The sequence below is a fragment of the Sphaeramia orbicularis genome, chromosome 14 (assembly GCF_902148855.1).
Source record: "Sphaeramia orbicularis chromosome 14, fSphaOr1.1, whole genome shotgun sequence".
Taxonomy (NCBI): domain Eukaryota; kingdom Metazoa; phylum Chordata; class Actinopteri; order Kurtiformes; family Apogonidae; genus Sphaeramia; species Sphaeramia orbicularis.
The window spans coordinates 45605894-45623243 of NC_043970.1; the positions used below are offsets into that span (position 1 = coordinate 45605894).

Genomic DNA, 17350 nt, shown 5'->3' on the forward strand with positions numbered 1-17350 from the left:
GGAAGGAACAGACTTGTACAGAAATTAAAACTAGCTCCAGGCTCTTCTGTGCTTCTGTTATTTGTAATTTGCATAAATTATTCCTCTTCCTTAAAATCCTGTTTAGACGAGGCACGATGTCCCGGCCATGGCAAATATATTTACCTTTTTTACCATTTTGTCTCTGGCTTCGAGTGTTTATCAGCGACTTAGTGATCTGATCTGAGATGATTCAATCAGATATGGAAATGTGTTTTATGCAAATCACACACGAGTGGGTGTCGTGGGCACAAAAGAAGCATAAGGTGAAAACGTTGGAATCTGCCGCGCGAGACCACTGCCAAGTTTGTTTATTAATCGCTCGTGCTTCGGTGCATCACGTTGCGTTCAAGGCGCCTCCTGCCTCCTCCTTTTTTTTTTTTTTTTTTTCTGAAATTACAGCCGCTAATCTGTTCCAAGACGAGGAAAATACTGCTGCAGACAGTTTCACGGAGAAATAAACACTTTAATTCTGTCTTCGGCACTGGTAAATTTAGATTTCACACACACAGATAAGAAAACTCCAAATTAAATAAACAGATCTGGATATAAAGATTCGTAGGTAAATCATTTGATGGATACATTAGACATTTTCTGAATATTTACAGGTATTCACAAGTAGAATAATACGCTGGGTTGTACCAACAAGGACTAATCTTTAAAAACGAAATAAATATTCGAGTTGAAGCTAATTGTTTTTCAACCCGATTAATATTTTCTTTCTTTTTCCGGAGTTCATTGAATGCCTCATTTGGTTCCTAAGTTTATGACCCAAAAACATTCAGACTAAACTGATCAATCATTATTAAAATTGTTTTCAAATTCATCTAGTTGACAACTGGTTGCAGGAAACTTTAAAATTATTACTAAATTATGAAAGATTAAAGTAAATTAACAGTAATTTTAACAGTTTCACATTAAATCTAACTCGATTTGATCCTGGACTAACTTTTAACCCTTTCATGAATATTGGTCAGCTGATCAAAGGTGTTTTCTTGTACATTAACCCTTTCATGCATGAATTATGAGAACCTTAGTCAATATTTTTTTTCTTGAGTGTTTTTATTCCTCTTTAGGCATGAAAAAAACAGTGCAATTGATTTTTTTTTTTTTTTTTATGAACCTATTTTTCGTGGAGTCACAAAAATGTCCACTCAGATGGACACCATGTGTTTAATTTTTGAAGTAAAGAAACATGTATTTAAAAGTCATCATCAGAAAGTGATATACTGTGTGAAAACGATGAAGTAAAAACATTTTTAATGCCGCTAATCTGATGTTTTCTCACATTTGATCCTACTCAAATACTAGTTATTACTCATTTCATGGAGATAATATCCTCCTGAGACCCAGGAAATTGACAATTTTAGCTTTTTTACACTAAAAGATTATCTTGATTGGAAACTGCATAATGCAACAGTTTTTTCAGACACATTAAAAAAAAAAAAAAGTATATATATTTATTGATTGATTTTTTTTTAATGGAATGTCCTTTGCAATGGACAGTATTTTTTAAGTTAAACTGTCAAATTTTTGTCCCCTACAGAGGACAAAATGCATTACTGGGTCTCAGGAGGATATATATATAAAAAAAAACAAAAAAAAAAAACTTTTTGTTTCAGAAAACTGTTAATTACAGTCTAATAACAATTAGCAATTAATTTACACTAAAACATGTTAGTGCAGATCAGGTTTATCATGAGCAGCAACGTTACAGTAATGGTCTGAATGTCAGTGTATGAGATGATGCATAAGTGTCCACTGTGTTGGCTGATATGGAACTAAAACAACAAAACCTGTGAATATACAAGAGAACAGCTGCAGAAGAACTGTCCACTGGAGTGACCACTGTGCATGAAAGGGTTAATGGATTTGTTGTTTTGTGCATCATCCCATACACTGCAATTCATACCATGTCTGTAACTTTGCTGTTCTAGATAAACCTGATCTGCACTAACATGTTTGAGTGTAAAAAAAAAAAAGCTAATTGTTACTAGACTATAACAGTTTTTGTTTTTTTTCTAAACAAAAAGTTTTGGGTTTTTTTGCCTATTATCTCCATGCAGGTAGGTTAAAATGTGAGAAAACATTAGATTAGCAGCATTAAAAATGTTTTTATTTCATAGTTTTCAAATAGTATATCAGTAAATACATGTTTCTTTGCTTCTACAATTAAACGCATGGTGTCCAGCTGAGTGGACATTTTTGTAACTCCGTGATTAAATAGATGTATAAAAAATCCATCATATTGTTTTGGGTTTTTTTTTCATGGCTAAAGAGGAATAAAAACACTCCGGTAAAAAAATCTTGATTAAGGTTTTCATAACACTGGTCAACAACAAATTTAGTGTTTAAGTTTTTTGAGCTGATTTAGGATAATTTTGGTGTGCTGAATCCAAAAATCACATTAATTTTGCTCAATCAGGTCAACTTTCTGAACTATGCTACATATTGGCTTTTTAACATTTTTGCTTACATTTATGGGCATTTTCACATCATATGATACAAAATTCTTTCATATTTCTTGCAATAAACGAGTTCTGAAGATTTTACTTTTGCCAATTTATGATTCATGTTTTTTTTTTTAATATTACAGGTGAATGAAATGGCTTCGACTTGAAGATCTTGCAAAAATAAGCCTGATGTATTCTGCTACATCTGCGCTGAATACACCATTGTACCTAACAGGAATCAAGTGATCAAATGATTTTTTTTCTCTTAAAACCTATTTTGGGTGAGAACCATATAAAAAAATCAACTGATAAAGTCACAAAAATGTAATCAATTTTGTGAGAAGATCAAATTTTTCAAAATCAAATTAGCAAAAAAACCTGACCTGATTGGAAAAAAAAACAGATGTCATTTTTGGATTTAGCGGTGCAAAATGGTCCTAATTCAGTTGAAAAAACCTAGACAACTTGCAAAAAACATTTTTTTGTAACCCAGTGTAATTCATGCATGAAAGGGTTAAATTTACACTTAAAGTCACAGTAACCATAACCCTCCATCAAATCAGACTTACTATAGCATGCAAACGAGGTTTTACTTATTTATTCTAATATGCATCTCGCTCTACAGAAGTGCATTAAATTCGCTCCAGAAAAAATATGAACTTAATTTTCGCAAAAATCTCACATTGATAAACAGGATTTTTAAAAAATTAAATAAAACCACTGATATAAATACTGAATAGCGAAGCACTAAAATCGAATAAAATGAGTCGTATCTTCTCGTCCAGTGTTTTACTATAATTCAGCATCAATTTTAACAGTATTTTGAATATATTCCAATTAAATAGAAGCATAAGAGGCACTAAAAGTCAGTTAAAACAAGTGCATCTTAATTGTCTGGGGTGGTGATAATACTTTTCTTTGATTACTAACCTGTAATGGTTTTACTGTACATATTTACATTATAGCTTAGAAGGTAATTGTATTTTTTTTTTTTTTTTTTAATAACTTCTGTGATGTGATAATTTTATTGGATTTTAATGCTTCTTCTGTTCTATACAGAGCTGATGTCCGACCCCTTCTGTTGTGTCCCATGGATCCAAACTTTAAAAGAAATATCAACAGCGGTCAGTGGAGTGAGGCAAGTAATATTTTTCATCCTGTCCTCATTTCTACACTTCCATCACTTTCAGGTGTGTAGTCTTTATATTTACTTATTTTCAGAATTGTACCACAAACTGCAACTTTCTGCACTTGTAAAATGACAGATATCATTTGTGTAAAGGACGCTATTATTCAAACACTGTCAAAAAATTACTTATTTCTCTTTATTGACTTTATTACAATTTTTTTTTTCTTGAAATAAGGACCCGTAGAAGGAGTGGGACTTTGGCTCTATTCATATAAATACAATTTTTTTTAACTGTTTATATCTAACTTTCACTTCTACATATCTAACTTTAAACTTACACTTCGCAGAGTAACAATAATCATAACCCTCTATTACACTAGACTTACTAAATTAGTTTTTACTTATTAACCCATAAAGACCCAGTGCTACTTTTATGTCAGTTCCAAATGATTTTTCCTCTCTATTTAACCTTTCATTAGTGATTTATCCCCATTTATTTTAATATTATCCTCTGTGTTTTGCATTTTTTCACTGTATTTTCCTATATTTATTGTAGCTATTCACGAAAACTCAGAGTAAATTCAATGTTATTATATCAAAACAGAGAAAACTGAAGATAAAATGACTTTTTCAGTAATTCTATCAATAACTTAACATAAAAACAAATGTGTGCCTCCACTGTCATTGATCCAACTCCAAGGGTTTTACTGGTGAATCAGCGTTGTAGAAGATGTTTCCTTGGTAACTACAGAGCCTCTGAACGTCCAAATGGACCATGAAAAGACGACAAACTGTATTTTACACTAATTCTTTACGTGTATTGATAGGATTAGTGGATCAGCAGGTATTCAACAGTTTAAATCAGTAGTTCAGTGGCTGTTTGGGTCTTTATGGGTTAATTTCCAAAACTAGTTTAATTCTGAAACTTTTATCCCGGTGTAATTTTTTTTAAAACTGTATTTTACTAAACTTTGATAAGATTAAATGGATCCTTGTTCGTGCAACCCAGTGAAAGGAACGCCACAGTTGGTCTGACTGTACAAGCTCAGAGACACGTGGGCGTTTGGATTCTGACAGAGGAGAATAAATACAGACATTAACATTTCAGGAAGCTGTCTGCTTGGATATCCGTCACAGAGCCGGGAAGCACTCGGCGCATTGTCCTCTGTCACGCTTCAAAGTCACGCCACTGCAGCGGCGTCCCGTGGAGAGGTAGCTATCACTCGCCTTAGAAGCGCCAAAACATGAACGTGGATTTGGAGAGCAGGTCCGAGGAACACTGACCAATCAGAGGCCGAGGATGATCCGTGACATCACAGCTGCTCTCGTGCAAAGAAAACAGCTTCTCAGCGGGGTTTCGTTCCCACTCAGCCTCCTTCAGATCACCTCAGCGGTTCAGTTCAGTTCAGTTCATCTGCCTTTTGTTTTATACAACAAACTGTCGAAAATGAAAGGGAATCAAAGTTTAGACGAAGCACACGCTGCGATTGGAGCCGCTCTCCTGTTTGTCGGGTTGTCGTCCTCTCTCTGCCCATGCCAGACGTCTGTTTCCTGATGTTTCAGAGTCTTTGTTTCCTGTGGTCTACTGACATACGCTTCCCTCTGTTTTCTTTCTGCTGCAGGTGAAAATGTCTGACACAGAGTCTTTAACCCCAAAGAAGCAGCTGTCAATGTGGATTTCAAACCTGGCCCAGAGGTGTTCAATCTGTCAGTGTTCCTCAGTTTGTTTTTCATTCCAGGTAGTTAGTTTTTGTTACCTTCTTCATTGTTTTTAATGGACGGAAATGACAAGGAAATGAGGCCACTGTCTGGAATGAAGGCCATAGACTGCTCTGAATTTCCTTAAGAATCAATCACAAGTAGCCACAGAGTGATGTACTTTGGGTTGTAGCCATGGTTTTGGCAAAAATGGCTCAACGAAAACAATGTCGAACAGAATAAATCCTGCTTTTGGTTTGACCTACATGAACCAAATGTTGTAAACTGATCAGAGTGAGAGAGTTGTTAAGTCTGATGTCGTCAAAATTTTCAGATCCAAACAGTCAATAAAGCTATTTATCATTACTTTAGTCTTTGATGAGGTACTGTTTCAGGTTCAGAAGGAGCTAAATTCACTGATTTAAGTCAAATACAACAGATTAGTTCCCATACTTAGTGTTTTATCTGTGGCACACTGCCAAAAATCTAAATCTTACCAAGTGTGTTTTTCTCATTTCTAGTCAAAATATCTCATCAAACTTAAAATAAGACATAATCACCTAAAGAGGAACTTTTCAGTGAGATATAAGAACTGATTTTTAGACAATAGATCTGGAAAATCTTATTTCAAGAAATCTTACCAAGATCATTTTCATTTGTTCCATTGGCAGATTTTTTTGTTTGAATTAAGTAAAAAAAAAAAAAAAAATCTTGAATTAACCCTCCGCTATCCCGTCCAGCAAGGCCCTTACTAAGCACCAAGTGTGCCTTTTTGGCACACTTGTGGAATAATGTCAAAAAAAATTTTCATACAGTTTGTTTTTAATTCTTTTACGCATTTTTTCTATTTCATCAACTTGAGCCGAAAATAAAAATACCAAATACTCAATAATTGTCACATTTTTAACCCTTTTAAATGCCGTGTTTGTAATGTAAACAAACCATTTTTTTGGATGCAAAAAACACAAAAAATTATTATTTTTTCAATACACTGCATAAAAAGTGGATCACATATTATTTGTTTTTTGCAGCCTGGCATATGTCAATGATTAACTCCAACATCGGTTAATTTGCATTATTATTTTTGGCGCTAGGTCAAATGTTCAAAAATACTAGCATCTGTCACCAAGTGTGTGTAAAATGCACACCTATAAATCAAACTATTAAATATTATATATGGATTTATTTTTCTGCTCTAATTTGATTTTATTTTTGTAAATCAAGGTCAGCCCTAATCATACATATCAAATAATCATTCATTTTAGATTTTTTTAACCTTTTAAATGATCTCTTTTCATCATGATGTCACGACATTTTTTGATCCAAAAAACACAAAATATGTTTTTTGGGTTTTTTTTTTTTTTCAAAATGCTACATAAATATTGGATTATATATTATTAGATTTTTGCAGCCTGGCATATGTCAATGATTAACAGCAACATTAACAACGTTAATAAATTAATTTAGACCCTCACCTCTCAAATGAAGTCCAGATATCAGTAAAAGCAGGATTTATGCCTTAATGGCTTACGGGTCAAAAACAGTGGTTATAATGGAAGAAATAGTGCGTTTTAGGCACACTTGGGAGACAGATGCTAGCCTTGTAATTTTCTTTTGTTTACAACGTCCAAATTTTAGTTGGTGGCCAGAATTTTAAAGATCATGTACAAATGAACAATTTTTGAATTCTAACCTTATTTAAATTGTGAAAAATAATATGAAGTTTTTTAACACGAAGTGCAGAGTGTGCCTAAAAAGCGCACCCGGATACTGGAGGGTTAAGCAAAAAAATTTCAAGATCTATTGTCCAGAAATAAATTCTTATATCTCACTGAAAAGTTACTCTTCAGGTGATTATGTCTTATTTTAAGTGTGATGAAATATTTTCACTAGAAATGAGAAAAATACACTTGGTAAGATTTAATTTTTTGCAGTGCGGACTTAGAAGATGCAGCTTCAGCCGACACTAGTTTTGTAAGTTTTTTCAGGAGTTTATTGTTAACTTTGCTCAGCTTGGTTTAATTTCTTGTCTTATGTTGTCTTTTAACACATCCAAAATAAGCTTCTACACCTCTTCATTGTTTTTTCTTTATGTTTTTTAGATTAATTTTGTTTTCATTAACTTTAATACTTCTGGTCCAGTCTTGATCGTTTTCATCCACTTTCCAACCTTTCCCCCTGTAGGAGGCATAGATTGTAATTTTTTTTTTTTTTAACATTGGTGTCAAAACGTCCTTTTTCAAAGCCCCCCATCGTTTGCATTCTTTTGTGGACTTGGGCGTGAAGCGTTACAGACTCAGCAGGATGTGCAGAGGTGCTGCTGGCAACTCGCAAGGTCACTGACAAAAGCTGAGAGCGAACAGTAAAATCTAAAAGAGACGCCGATGATTTAGTGGAGGCCTCAGCGTCAGGTCACCTTCTCTGCTCTGGGCCACGAGTTTCACTTCTACAACTCAACACCAAGTCCAAAGTGAAAGCCATGCCGGAGTCCATTTTCTGAAAATAAACCTAGTCCGACCAGACGTGAAGTTCAGGGTGAGTTTTCCACGTTAGTGCAAATGCGAGTCCGTCTGTACGTGGACTCAGATCTTTGTCTCTCTGTGTTCGGCTTTAAAGGAGTCTCTGATGGACAGCAGACCGGAGGCCAGGAGATGTCCGCTCACTTTACTGTGCCAGTCGTTGGACCGACCCCTGCAAGACACAACGGAAGAAAAAGGTCAGAAAACCTATGAATGTTTTTAGATGTCGTCACAATGAAGACAGTTGAACCCTTTTACTTCAGGAGTCAGTCCATCAGTCCTTCAAAGTCTATTTCCATCCAGATTCGTACATGTAGTGGAGACTCTGATGGAGTATTGTGTTGCAAAAAGGAGTTATTACAGTAAAGAAAGCCTCAAATGTGGATTTTGTTTGTAGAATTTACAAATTTCATGTAATTTTACTTGTGGGCACAATTTAGAGTTGTCATTACTTATTTATTTATTTTTATTTATTCAACCTTTATTTACCCAGGCAAGCAATTAACCCTCTGGTATCTGGGTGCGCCTTTTAGGCACACTTTGTACTTCGTGTTAAAAAACTTCATATTATTTTTCACAATTTAAATAAGGTTAGAATTCAAAAGTTGTTCATTTTTGCATGATCTTTAAAATTCTGGCCACCAACTAAAATTTGCACATTGTAAACAAAAGAAAATTACAAGACTAGCATCTGTCTCCCAAGTGTGCCAAAAACGCACTATTTCTTCCATTTGACAAGTATGATTAGGGCTGAGCTTGATTTACAAAAACAAAATCAAATTAGAGCAGAAAAATAACTCAATATATAATATTTAATAGTTTGATTTATAGGTGTGCATTTTACGCACACTTGGTGACAAATGCTAGTATTTTTGAACATTTGACCTAGCGCCAAAAATAATAATGCAAATTAACCAATGTTGGAGTTAATCATTGACAGATGCCAGGCTGCAAAAATCAAATAATATGTGATCCACTTTTTATGTAGTATATTGTAAAAAATTAATTTTTTTTTGTGTTTTTTTGCATCCAAAAAAATGGTTTGTTTACAATACAAATATGGCATTTAAAGGGTTAGAAAATGTGACAATTATTGAGTATTTGATATTTTTTATTTACAGCTCAAGTTGATGAAATGGGAAAAAAGTGTAAAAGAACTAAAAACAAACTGTATGAAAAATTTTTTGACATTATTCCGCAAGTGTGCCAAAAAGGCACACTTGGTGCTTAGAGAGGGCCTTGCTGGACGAGATACCGGAGGGTTAGGAACAGATTCTTATTTACAAATGCAGCCTGATCCTTGAGGGTTAATCAGGGTCAAACAGTTCATAAATGAGTACATTACAACAATAACAGTTAGACATGTGAGAGACAAATACTCAACAGGTGCAACAGTCAGCTAAAATTTGTTGCAGGTTTTGCTTAAAAACAGTGAGAGATGTGGGGACAGTGAGTTTGACAGTGGTTTGTAGTGCGTTCCAATCATTAGCTGCAGCAAATTGGAAGGTGCTTATAGGTTGTTATAATAGTACGTTGCTGATCTGAGCCACTTGACATGGAACTGGTCTGTACGTGGAACCTGAACTGAAATGATTGAGGGTTCATTTTTTGCTAAACCCACTTTTATTAGTCTGTGGTTCATTTATTTGTGTATTTGGACGCTAATAGTTCCAAAAGTTTGAATTTGAACCCTCCAGGTGCTGTGAAGCTATCTTTATATTCATTCCAGCAAAAATTGAGTGGATTTCTACAACCCATTTTAATTTCTTCTTAATTTGTTACGTTTTATAACTAGCTACATCACAACATTTGCACATATAAGGTCCAGACTTCAGATGAACATTTCTCCAGTTCGACATAATTGTTTGTCAGCAGCAGCGGTTGTAGTCCATACTGAAAATATGTCCAAACTTCAAGCCCGTTACCTAAAATGTTCAGTTGTTGGTTGAACGGGACAGAGCAGCACAGCCAACAATCTAGAGGGGGCGGGGCCTGAAGTGGCTCATGTGCATTTAAAGGGCCAGTGCTCCAAACCACCTTTCTGGTGTCATTTCTCAGAAATAGGGTTGAAGATGGACCTGTGGAGTTGAATTAATGAAGAATTCAGGCCCAAGCAGAACATTTATAGTTTATGTAGACCACAGGGAAATGTCTGAAAATGAAGAATTCCATTAAAAAAAAGCAAAATATCACTGCTTTAAGTGACATTTTTTACATTTATAAATTCATGAAAAAAGGTAAATGACACGCACATCCAAAATAGGAGGTGTGCAGGATCCCAAAAAATTTAACTATGAAAAAATAAAGGAAGGTCCGCACAACCTGTGAGCTCCCAAACCATTCATTCAGTGACGTTTAGGGCCAAGGCCCCTCACCAGAGTCTGGTGAAGGGCCTTGGCCTGAAACGTCACTGAATGAATGGTTTGGGAGCTCACAGGTTGTGCGGACCTTCCTTTATTTTTTCATTTACAGATTCATCCCATAGGCCAGATTGGACCCATTGGTGGGCCAGTTTTGGCCCACGGGCCGTATATTTGACTCCTGTGGTCTAAAATGTACTCTTTAAGAATCCCTGTCTTTGTTGAACATTCTCCTCATGAGCTAAAGTCACAATAAAGATAATAATCCAGAAGTTCAAACAAATATAACTGAGTTTGACTTGAGCCCAAACAAAACTCCCCTGATGTTTGTCTCGGTTACACATGGAGTCTGGAACGTCTTTCATTTCCTCTGCCGTCGATAGGATCTGTTCACAGGCCTCAACTGTCCTGCTGACCTTCACCGAGCGGATCTGTGGAACCGCCTCAAAGCTAACAGGCACTTAGAGTTAATGTCAGAGCAAATAAGCAAAAGAAAAGGAGCGGCGTCATGAGAGGAAATTACAGACCAGTGGACGACAAGAAGAGGGCTGTGTAGAAGCATTTGTCCCTCTGGGGGTTTTTACTTCCTGCTCACACCATCACTGTTGCATAACAGGAGCATCGGAGGCAGTTCCATCCCAGACGTAAACTCAACGCTTTTCAGTGATGGTGGAATTAAAGAGCATTTTTAGTTCCCCAGGCTATTGTGAAGGCGCTTTGTCCATCATCATCTTCGTCATCGTTGTTGTCTTCATTGTCTTCATCATCTTTGTCTTCATCGTCGTTGTTGTCTTCGTCTTCTTTAGCAATTTTTCCAAACATCTCTGATGAAACTACTAGTTGGATTCATTTCAAATTTTATACATAGCTTCTTTGGGACAGTGTCTACAAAGTTTGTTCACAGTTTTGAGAAATTTCGTTTTGGAATTTTTGCCGAATTTTTTGAAATATTATTAATGTGCCTTTATTTGTAATGATCCGTATTTTGATGGTTTATAACATGGAAATGGTTAGAGATATCAGTATAGTTATTATTGAGCACTGATAGGAAGTCATATATGGACTTTCATCTGGATCCATGACCTTTGACCTTGAAGGATCAAACTCAAGGTCAACAGTGTCTACATTTCAACAATCTATATTTAACTTATGTATATCTCCTGCTCTCAGTCGAACTAACATCTAAACTCATTTTAGTTCAGGGGTCACAAGGGGGGCATACCAATAAAAAGTAATGTAATCCGATCTATTCTAGGTCACTGGCAATCTATAAACCGTATAAAACCAATAGTTTTGCTGCTAGAGTATTAACAAACAAACAAACAAACTGAACCAAAAACAATACTCCTTGCCTCCCCTTCAGGGGTAAAAATCCCATACTATTATAACCTTGGCGTCACTTTCGTCCCCGCGGAACGTAGTTTAATGCTCTGCCGAGAGTCAAATTGATCATGTAAGCAGCAGTAAATGTGCAGCACCTCAGTTTCAAAGGGCATGAATCATGAGGCGCAGGGCTGCTCCTCCTCCTCCTCCTCCTCATCCTCACCTACAGGGAGCTTGTAATTGTGCTGCAGATAGATGCTGGCAGAGGTCAAAAACATAGAAAGGCTCAATTAAGACGGATCAGATGGACTGAGCGCTCTCTCCAGATATTTCTTTTAATAGGCTTCTCACCGCCTTAAATCCTCTCCAAGTCTCCAGTTTCTGCAGCTCACTTTTGCCCTTCGTTTTCAGTTCTAACTTCTAAAAGAACTATTTTGCCAACTTTAAAAGCTAAAGTTTGAACTTTAATTCTTATTTTATGTACTGTATATTTACATTATTACAAGTAATTTCCCATAATTTGATACACTATATTGCCAAAAGTATTGGCTCACCCATCCAAATAATCAGAATCAGGTGTTCCAGTCACTTCCATGGCCACAGGAGTAGAAAATCCAGCACCTAGGCATGCAGACTGCTTTTACAAACATTTGTGACAGAATGGGTCGCTCTCAGGAGCTCAGTGAATTCCAGCGTGGAACTGTGATAGGATGCCACCTGTGCAACAAATCCAGTTGTGAAATTTCCTGGCTCCTAAATATTCCACAGTCAACTGTCAGCTGTGTTATAAGAAAGTGGAAGTGTTTGGGAACGACAGCAACTCAGCCACGAAGTGGTAGGCCATGTAAACTGACGGAGCGGGGTCAGCGGATGCTGAGGCGCATAGTGCGAAGAGGTCGCCAACTTTCTGCAGAGTCAATCACTACAGACCTCCAAACTTCATGTGGCCTTCAGATTAGCTCAAGAACAATGCGCAGAGAGCTTCCTGGAATGGGTTTCCATGGCCGAGCAGCTGCATCCAAGCCATACATCACCAAGTGCAATGCAAAGCGCCGGATGCAGTGGTGTAAAGCATGCCGGCACTGGACTCTAGAGCAGTGGAGGCGCCTTCTCTGGACTGACCAATCGCGCTTCTCCATCTGGCAATCTGATGGACGGGTCTGGGTTTGGCGGTCGCCGGGAGAACGATACTGGTCGGACCGCATTGTGCCAAGTGTAAAGTTTGGTGGAGGGGGGATTATGGTGTGGGGTTGTTTTTCAGGAGCTGGGCTCGGCCCCTTAGTTCCAGTGAAAGGAACTGGGAATGCTTCAGCACACCAAGACATTTTGGACAATTCCATGCTCCCAACTTTGTGGGAACAGTTTGGAGCTGGCCCCTTCCTCTTCCAACATGACTGTGCACCAGTGCACAAAGCAAGGTCCACAAAGACATGGATGACAGAGTCTGGTGTGGAGGAACTGGACTGGCCTGCACAGAGTCCTGACCTCAACCCCATAGAACACCTTTGGGATGAATTAGAGCACAGACTGAGAGCCAGGCCTTCTGTCCAACATCAGTGTGTGACCTCACAGATGCACTTCTGGAAGAATGGTCAAAAATTCCCATGAACACACTCCTAAACCTTGTGGACAGCCTTCCCAGAAGAGTTGAAGGTGTTATAGCTGCAAAGTGTGGACCCACGTCATATTGAACCCCATAGACTAGGAATGGGATGTCACTGAAATTCATATGTGAGTCAAGGCAGGTGAGTGAATACTTTTGGCAATATAGTGTACTTTGCAGTATATTACCCCACTTACTTTACTGTCACTGTTTTGTCAACTACTGAGAACAAACAACTTTTTTTTGCTTTTCTTTCCTTCAGTAGGAATGGGTGTCTTTGGCATTTCCCCCTTCCTAGTTAATTTACCCATCATGCACTGCAGCTCATTTGTTTATCCTTCATATCCCTCTTTTCTAGCGCAGGTCCGTACCTGGTGTCGGTCCTGCACAGGTGTGTCAGGCGGGTCTTCCTGGCTCCCGTGGGCTCCAGCAGGTAGAGGCAGGAGTGGACGTGGACCCTGACCCCCTCCGGCAGAACCTCAGGGTGGTCCGTGGAGACCGAGGACAGGAACACGGGTCCTGAGGATGGGTCCATCTGCCAGGTCCTGAAGAGTAAGAGACACACACCAACAGGTCAGCAACAGTTTTTAGAAAATGAATGTGTGCTTTTCTGTCCGAATAGTGACATATTCAACTTTTTACTTAAAAATAGTAATTATAAGGAATTACAAAATACAATAAAAAGTAAAAAAGTTTAGGAAAGTCTTAGTCCACTTTTAGCTTTTAGTTTTTCAGGGTTGAAATGAGCAAACACATTTATCTCTCAGTCTCTCTTTTATTAGATCCAACAAGAATATACAGCCTTAAAACACGCAAAATAGCTGAACTAAATGGGTTCTAAAGGTAGTGTAACCTTTTGACCCCATGACAAGAAACAACACAAACAACTAGAAACATGTGACAGTGATGTGTTGAATGAAACCTGGTATAAAACATCAGAAAATTAATTCAGTAAATTTCATATTGTCTGAACAAAAGGGTTAAAAACATGTGAAGTGTAAAGGGAAGTCACATTAAATAAAGCACTTTGGTTTATGGAAGCTGTTTTTTTCTTGTCTTTTTTTTTTTACCCTTAAGCTTGTTTTTATTTCACATTTCCAGATTGGATCTTAACAGAGACTGAGGCATGCATATGTGTGGTCATTAGAACTTGACTAAACCAACAAACCTAAGATAAAATAGCCTTTAGTCTCATCTTATAGTTTCCTTTATTGTCAGCAAACTACTGAAAATATGTTACGATAAAAAGAAGAATAAAATGATTTGGCAAGTATCAAGAAATAAGCTAATTGTATAGATATTGTTTGTGTTACAGATAGATTGAATACATTAACATGAAATAGACAAGACATGCATCAATAAAAAAGCCATTAAATTACATAATAGCATCTTTAATGTTTATAATCTCTGTTTAAGTGATAAAAAAAACCCCACATACTGTATTTGTAATCTAAAAAAAAACTTGTACTATATACAGATTATTTTACAGACATTATGAACTAGACAAAAGGACAGAAAAGTATTAACCCTTTCATGCATTAATTATGAGACGCTTAATCAAGATTTTTTATTCCTTGGTGTTTTTAATTCCTCTTTAGGCATGAAAAAACAAACAAACAATGTGATTGAATTTTTTTTATGAACCTATTTTTTATGGCGTTACAAAAATATCCACTCAGCTGGACACCATGCGTTTAATTTTAGAAGCAAAGAAGCATGTATTTACTGATATACTGCATAAAAACTATGAAATAAAAACATTAATACTGCTAATCTGATGTTTTCTCACATTTTAACATACCTGCATGGAGATAATTTGTGAAAAAAAAAACCCAACCTTTTTGTTAAAAAAAAAAAGAAAAAAAAGTTAATAACAGTCTAATAACAATTAGAATTTTTTTTTACACTCAAACATGTTTCTGCAGATCAGGTTTATCTAGAACAGCATATTTACAGTGATGGTGTGAATTACAGTGTATAGGATGATGCATAAGTGTCCACTGTTTTGGCTGATATGGAAATAAACCAACAAAATCCATGAATATACAAGAGAACAACACCTTTGAACAGCTGTCCACTGTAGTGACCACTATGCATGAAAGGGTTAATATGTCACAGCTGATTAACCCTTTCATACATGAATTATGAGAACCTTAGTCAAGATTTTTTTCCTGAGTGTTTTTATTCCTCTTTAGGCATGAAAAACACAATGCAATTGATTTTTTTTTTCTTTTTTTAAATAAACCTGTTTTTTTTTTATGAAGGTAGATTTGTTTCTTTATTGCTTAAACTAAAAAAAAAAATTCAATTAAAAAAAAGTGTTTGAATACATAAAAAAAAAAAAAAAAAAAATTAAGATCCAAAAAATTGCATTTGAACACTTTTTTTCTTTGAAGTGAATTTTTATTTTTAAATAGATTTTTTTTTTTTTCATGAAAATATTTTTTAGAGTTAAAGCAATAAAGAAACAAATCTACCTTCATAATTTTTTTGTGGAGTTCCAAAAACGTCCACTCTGCTGCCATGTGTTTAATTTTTGAATATCAGAAAGTGATATACAAAATCAGAACATTTTTAATGCAGCTAATCTGATGTTTTCTCACATTTTATAATATGTGCAATTTTTTTTAGCAATTGATTTACACTCAAACATGTCACTGCAGATCAGGTTTATCAAGAACAGCAAAGTTATACTAATGGTATGAATGTCAGTTAATGGGATGATGCATAAGTGTCCATTGAGTTAGCGCATATCAAACTAAAACAACAAAACCCATTCATATATTTGAGAACAGATGTAGAATAGATGTCCACTGTAGTGACCAATATGCATGAAAGGGTTAAACATCCCGTAAGTGGTAAAACTAGCTTTATCTGACATCATTATTAATTAAAAATACACTTGGTAAATTAGAAGTTAGATCTAGATTAACCCTTTCATGCATGAATTATGAGAACCTTAATCAAGATTTTTTTCCTGAGTGTTTTTATTCCTCTTTAGGCATGAAAAAAAACAACAATGTGATTGAATTTTTTCCTAAATCTACCTGTTTTTCATGGAGTTACAAAAATGTCCACTCAGCTACACCATGAATTTTATTCTTGAAGCAAAGAAACATGTATTTAAAACCCAGTATCATAAAGTGATATGAAAACAGTGAAATGAAACCATGTTTAATGCAGCTAATCTGACGTTTTCTCACATTTTAACATATTCTAATACTAGTTATTACTCACGTCAAGGAGATAATATGCAAAAAAATAAATATTAACAATTGATTTCCACTCAAGAACCAATCAAGAACAGCAAAGTTACAATAATGGTATGAATTGCAGTTTATGAGATGATGCATAAGTGTCCACTGTGTTGGTTGATATGGAACTAAAAACAACAAAACCCATGAATATACAAGAGAACAGCTGGAGAGTAACTGTCCACTGTTGTGACCACTATGCATGAAAGGGTTAAACTAATACAGTCCTGCAGAATAAATCCTAAAGATTTCCTTGTGGTGCTGTTTAATATAATTTTTTGCAAACCTGAATTCACATATTTAAGATGGACAAAATATTAGGAACACCTCTCGGTACGTGCCATTCAGTCCAACAGCCTCCAAATTGAACATTAAAATAAATCAACGCCTCTCTCAACCAGATTCAATAAAAGCTGAACATTATAATCCTCGTGAAGGCAGGATTTACTGCAGGGCTGTTGTGTTATACTGCATTAGTTTTATCTAGAAGTGTAATAAAATGGAAAGTGAGGGTATAATGGGGCCTGTTCACAGCTGCTGTTAGGTGTGGATGTGGCCGTGGTACGCTGAGGGTGGATCAGACCACATCAGGCCTGGATCCGGGGACCAAGAATCATGGGTAATCGGAACATGCTGGTATTGCGTCGTAATTTTTATATTTCAGAAGATTTTTAACTGAGAGAAACAACCTAAAAGTATTTCAATAGCTGCGAAATGGCAAAAATGAAATTCCAAATTATGCACGTTTCTGTAAACTGGTTTTGAACAAATAATCTAGGCTGCATTAAATCACCAGCAGGTGGTGCTGTAGGTTACGTTACACATAACTTTAAGCAACACAGTAGAGGAAGTGGAGTTTTGTGTTTTCTAAAATTGCTACAATAATGGATGAAACAGGAATATTTCAGTCTTATCACTTCATGTCACATGATATCATTTTGCATTTTACTGGAACATCAAGGGAGGTGGAGCTAACAGCTGATCAATCGTATG

The 17350-nt window shown here is 36.1% G+C and overlaps 1 protein-coding gene across 3 annotated transcripts in view; it reads right to left on the reverse strand.

Annotated features, from left to right (window-relative positions):
- Positions 1-7286: 7286 nt before the first annotated feature.
- Positions 7287-17350, reverse strand: part of LOC115432711 (rho GTPase-activating protein 7) — a 356226-nt gene continuing 346162 nt past the window's right edge. For 2 of the 3 annotated variants that reach the window (XM_030153641.1, XM_030153642.1), the window contains exons 16-17: positions 13475-13648; positions 7450-7989 (exon numbers count right to left, since the gene is read on the reverse strand). In XM_030153641.1, the coding sequence (XP_030009501.1) occupies positions 7881-7989; positions 13475-13648 (283 nt within the window). In that variant the 3' untranslated portion in view covers positions 7450-7880. Of the gene's footprint in view, positions 7339-7369; positions 7990-13474; positions 13649-17350 lie in introns of those variants that run through there. The other variant, XR_003937231.1, reaches the window with a different exon arrangement.